The 6,069-nt window shown below is 40.6% G+C and overlaps 1 protein-coding gene across 1 annotated transcript; it reads right to left on the reverse strand.

The window, feature by feature from the left end:
* Positions 1-1,025: 1,025 nt before the first annotated feature.
* Positions 1,026-5,253, reverse strand: LOC115155085 (5-hydroxytryptamine receptor 3B-like). Its single transcript, XM_029701868.1, has 7 exons — positions 5,059-5,253; positions 4,821-4,865; positions 3,877-3,986; positions 3,477-3,646; positions 3,008-3,165; positions 1,868-2,052; positions 1,026-1,062 (listed from the first exon to the last, which is right to left on the reverse strand). Exons 1-7 carry the CDS (start codon positions 5,251-5,253, stop codon positions 1,056-1,058), a joined length of 870 nt encoding a protein of 289 aa, XP_029557728.1. The 3' UTR covers positions 1,026-1,055.
* Positions 5,254-6,069: the final 816 nt, after the last annotated feature.

Here is a 6,069-nt window from a genome sequence, read left to right on the forward strand (position 1 = left end):
CTTTTTTATGACTATCAGTGAGCCAACATGGAATGCAGTTGCTGTAACGATTGTCGTACGGAGTAGACCAAGGCACAGCAGGTTGAGTGCTCATTTTAACTTTTATTGAACACTTAAATAACAAAACAAGAAAACGACCGCACAGTGTTGCAGGCTAAACACAGCAGTGCAAAAACAACTTCCCACAAACAGGTGAAAAAGGGCTTCCTAAGTATGACTCCCAATCAGCAACAACGATGTACAGCTGTTCCTGATTGAGAGCCATACCAGGCCAACGCAAATAAATATACAACATAGAAAAACCATAGCAATACAAAACATAGAACAAAACCCCGACAACACAAAACAAACACACCCCTGCCACGCCCTGACCAAACTACAATGACAAATAACCAATTATACTGGTCAGGACGTGACAGTTGCCTAAGCTAGACTTTGAATGTGCTTTATTGATTTTGTACAGTTTTCATTAGGAGCATGGTGATTCAAGTTCATGTAGAATAACATAGCATTGATGTAACAGAATGTGCCAGGAAAACATGAGCAAGATATATATTTTTATGAAACACATCAGAATGAATATGTTAATACATCAGTCTGTATTTATGTATGGAGCAATCTTCCAATAGTACATGACAATACAGTATTGATTAAATTGCTTCTACCTGCTACCGTATCAAAAGAAGAAGTGGGGACAAAGGGGGTCGGCTCAACCACATCAATGACCCTTAATTGACCTTTAACATTTTATTAGAGCAAAATAAATGCATTTGAACAAAGTTTTTCTCCCCTTCTATCCTCATGCAGAGCTCCAGATGGCCCACAGTAGCAGCAGAGTGCTGGTGTAGACAACCAGGATTAGCAGGTAGACTCGGAACAGGAGGAGGTCCACCTTGCAGCAGAGGGCCACCCAGTCAGCCTGGGCTGAGTCGTCACTCTCTCCCTCCTGTAGGTAGAGCCTCAGAGCCACCACCTCCTGGAGAATACTCTCCAGCCGAGGAGCACTCTCCTGAAGCTCGCTCAGAGACAGCACTTCCTCTGGAGCCAGGTCAAACTCAAAGCCTGGAGGGACAACATGTAAGTGGGGTTATGATGGGGTTGGACACATGAATGTACGAAGAAAATATATTCTGTTGCTACAACGCAATCTTAACAAGTAAATTAAATAAAAGTCAAACTGTTGATTGAATACAGTGGCAAGAAAAGTATGTGAACCATTTGGAATTACCTGGATTTGCGTCATCTTTGGATTAAAAAAACATGCCTACTGCATATATCAACAATTAAACATTTCATGTTTTGGGGGACTAAAGAGATAAAACCTTGTTGAAAAATCATGTCCATTAATGACACACAAAAACGCTTGAAAATATGTAGCTACTAAGACCAAATCAGTCATTACTCATTGTACTCGCTGGATCCTTTAAAATACAGTACCAGTCAAAAGTTTAGGACACACCTACTCGTTCAAGGGTTTTTTCTTTGTTTTTACTATTTTCTACATTGTAGAATAATAGTGAAGACATCTACACTATGAAATAACACATATGGAATCATTCAGTAACCAAAAAAGTGTTCAAAATATATTTTAGATTTTAGATTCTTCAAAGTAGCCACACTTTGCCTTGATGACAGCTTTGCACACTCTTGGGATTATCTCAACCAGCTTCATGAGGAATGCTTTTCAAACAGTCTTAAAGGAGTTCCCACATATGCTGAGCACTTCTTGGCTGCTTTTCCTTCACTCTGCGGTCCAACTCATCCTAAACCATCTCATTTGGCTGGGTATGAAGGGCAAGCTTGGTGTGTCAAACAATATGAGAGAACATTTGAAACAAAGATGAGGAGAGGAGCTGGTGTATGATACCTATGAGTGGTGTTCTGATGGTGGTGGCAGGCATCTGTGTAGCCCAGGTGGATGCTGGTCTTGAAGGTGATGCGTGTGCCACAGTTGGGCGGCAAGTAGAAGCTGATGACGTCCACCACCATGAGGAAGATGCTGGGGATGAGCAGACTCACCACGTACAGCAGGGGGCGCCGGCGGATCAACACCTGACCAGTGGGGGTGAGAGGGAGTGAAAAAGAGGGAGAGAGTGTTTTACTTTTCTATTTCATGTCACACGTGGGTCAAGAATGTGTGAACTCCCCCATAGGTGAGAAATTGAGAAAATGTTTTTCCCTTCACTAACTTAAACCTAAATCTGCCCCATTTTAGCTTTAGATAATAACTGTACTTTTTTCAACTGAACCCACAAGAAAAACATATTCCACACTATTACCCTATTCCACAGTATTATTCCACAGTATTACCCTATTACCCTGTCCTCTTCCAGTACCCCAAATTACATGAATCCCCTTAACCGCTTTCACAATGAGCAGTAGTGTAAAGGTAACCCAATGAGCCCTGCTGGATCGACACTCCATCATTAAGTGCCCTCCTGAGCTGAATGTACAACAGAACCCCGCCTAGCCTATCCTCGCAGGCAGTCTCTCCCCCACCTGCACCAGGCCCAGGGCCCATTTCTCCGGCAGAACAAGACGGCCATTGATCAGCTGCCACAGAGACAGCCTCATTATGGTGCCTCTCTCTCTCAGCATGCTGGACGCGCCTCATCTATTAGCATTAGCGCTTAATCCTGTCCGTGAAGCCCTTGCTGATCTCTTTAACACCTTCACAACAGGAGTACCAGGAGGAGGGGATGGCTAAAAACCTCCTCTCGATACTCAATCTGATTTAGTTGTCATTGTACAGTCACAGTCTCCCTACAAGAGAAGTGTGTATCTTTTTGTTTCCTGTTGGATAGACATCAATCCATATAGAAAATCTCACTAACACACCTATTCACATATTACATATTTACTGACTGGATATGTATTGCGGTATATGTGGATACAGTTGGCACTAGACATATAGGTCATATTTGTATTTCTTCAAATACTTTCCTTCAAATCAAGTATCTGAAGAGAAACAAAGAGAGACCTAGATCTGGTAACAGTAGGCACACACGTTGAACTGGATGTGGGCGTAGTCTCTGCCATCCAGCCGGAGCTGCCAGTAGCAGGAGGGCACAGACATCAGCTCCCACTCGCCATCGTCCATAAACGACTTCTGATCATTGGCGATGTCCTCCGCACTCCTCCACAGAGTCAGGTTAACCTCACTCACTGCATACATGATGATAGAGGTCAGGGAGAGAGTTTACTAAGCCTTAATGACACTCAGTCAATTTGACCTGCTATTGATTTGATAGAATATTAAATTACCAGCTGTATGGGTTTTATGTGCTCGTGTTTGTGTACTTAATACTGTATGTGCCATAGCTTTATGCATGTATTTTGTGCATCGAAAGGTATGCCATTGTTATTTTGCACTTCTAATTGTGTGTTTTAGCCACGTCATCCATCTGTGCATATCCAGATGTATAGACATTTGACTGGGTATTAATGTTAGCGTGTTTACAGCTCTCTATGCTAACCTGAGTGAAGCCAGCTGCGGAAGGTCAGAGTGCAGCTCTGCTTGTCAAAGGGGAAGGCGTACAACTCCAAGTCACACGCAGACACCACCTGGATAGGCTTGTTGTTTTTCACCATCCCCGATGAGTTGACATACACATAGGGGTTGTCAGGGGACTCCCCTACATCCACACTAACAGGGGGAAGAACACGACTTATGGGGTTGACAAGAGTTCCAGCTGCTTACAGTACTGTATGTTGAACATGAGACACTCTGACCCTGGTCAACACACTTCCTTTTCAGTCTGTCATTTTAAATTAAAAGGACAAATGTTGAACATTTCTGCAAAGAGACTGAGTGTATTGAGTAATCCAATGACATGTTATGAAATTTGAACAGGAATACATAGTGTAAATTCTTACAATTCACTGATGATGAGATCGGGCACCCATATAGCGTCAGAGGGCAGAGAGATCTCAGTGATCCCGTCAAACTCCTCGGGATCCCACACCAAGAACTCATCAGTCCAGATCTGACATCATAAACAGGAAATACATCACAAGACCAGTCATATGAAGTACATGACAAATGGTTGCCTGACTGTTTTGGCATTCAATAACACAATTGTTGCATGCCAGACAAGGCTGAAGAGACATTGGCTGAAGCAGGCTCCCTGTCTTTCAGACAGACAACCATGTGAAAACCATGCAGAAGCTTTATATATATTATGTAACTGAAATGAAACATGGAACACAGACACAGGATTCGTAGAAACAGCTAAACATGGTATACATATTAAGGCAGACATAATGTGTATATTGGGTAGATAAGAATAATTCAAAACAGACATTATTATGCCTCATTCACTTATATTCAAATATCTGAAGAGAACATTGCATTTGTTTAAGTACACCAACGGCATTGTCATTCAGTGTTTTGAACAAAATACTGAACATTTGATGTTTGACTTTAGGTGTACCCTCTGACGCTCAATCAATGGCACAAGGACAAGCGGCGGATGGGAAAATGCAAAGACAACAATGGTGTTGCAACTGCATTAAAGTGAATGGAGAGTGAGCCTGGAGACTCATGTCCGCTGGCCCCACCGACCAAATGAACCCTAATGAGATTCTCCTCATCCTGATTTTATTTTCAGTTTTTTTTTTTTTTTTTAAATGGCTCACTCCACCACTCCATTGAAACTATAAATATAATGCGTAGATGTGATTATTCCTTGAAGGGGTAATCAAAGTAATTACATTTTTAAGTATTCCTATTTGTGGATGGGGCCAGTGATGGTTTTACGTTGCATGAACATTTTGAAACGTATGTTTAACACCAATAGAAGAATACAATTCATACCAACCTGCCGGTACCAAATGCTTGTGGTTACTTGCTGGGTCTTTCCATCCTGTAAAAAGATTTTCAAAACATCTATTATTGAGTATTACTTTTTTGTTACATTTTTGGGTGTAAATTATTTGTGCAGACCATTGAAATGTGTAGCTACAAATGGTCAAAATGTATTTACTGATACAAGATTAATATTTCATAACAAAAAAATTATAATTGAGCAACATCAACGATGTTTTCATTTTTTTTACCACATCAAGCACAGACTGCATTATGAGGTCTATGTGGATGAGCGTGGGACTGGTCCAGTTCTGAACAGGTCTGACTCCACAGTTGTATTTACGCAGGAGGGTCCTGGTGAGTTGGTTCAGAGCAGACCTCTTGGGTTTATCTGCTATCTGTTCAGCCAGAGAGGCTGAATGGAAGTTAAGTAGTAAATCAATCATATGAAATTCAACTCATTGATATATGAAATTCAACTCATTGATATATACAGAAGGGTTTCAAAAATTCCCAGGTTTTCCAGAAGTCCTAGTTGGAGCATGTTATGCCCTGGCCATAGAGAGGGTTTTGTTCTCTATTTTTTTCTATGTTTTGTATTTCTTTGTTTTGGCCTGGTATGGCTCTCAATCAGGGACAGCTGTACATCGTTGTCACTGATTGGGAGCCATACTTAGGTAGCCTATTTTCCTTTGGGTTTTGTGGGTGGTTAATTTCTGTTTTGTTGAACCTGATGGAACTGTTGGACCTTTTGTTATTTTGTTTAAAGTGTTCTCAGTAAATAAATAAATGAATGATGAGCACTCACCACGCTGCGCCTTGGTCTACTCCATTTGACGGCCGTTACAGAGGATTCCTATTTTCCTGCTTATTTCTAGAAAACTTCAAACAGGGATTTCTGGAAAACCTGGGAATTTGGGGAAAGTTAGCAGAATTTTACAATCCTATTGATATCTCAAATAAAACATCTTGCATATGACAGAATTCTACCTGATTTATGGTATTCATCTATTTAACATGATTGTCATTTTTTAAGGCACAATAATCTTCAATGTGTTATGTTTCAAGACATTATGTCTCCACAACAATTAACTACAATCCACTACTTAGAATGAAAAATATGTTTATGAAGCATAATGAATAAACATATTATCATTAAATTGAAAATATTTTACCATCCATCCATTCATTTATTTGTAAGTGACAGGAAATTGCCTATTCATCTCACAGATAGGGCTGCAATATTATTATTATCAGATAGG

This window comes from Salmo trutta, chromosome 19 (assembly GCF_901001165.1).
Source record: "Salmo trutta chromosome 19, fSalTru1.1, whole genome shotgun sequence".
NCBI lineage: Eukaryota > Metazoa > Chordata > Actinopteri > Salmoniformes > Salmonidae > Salmo > Salmo trutta.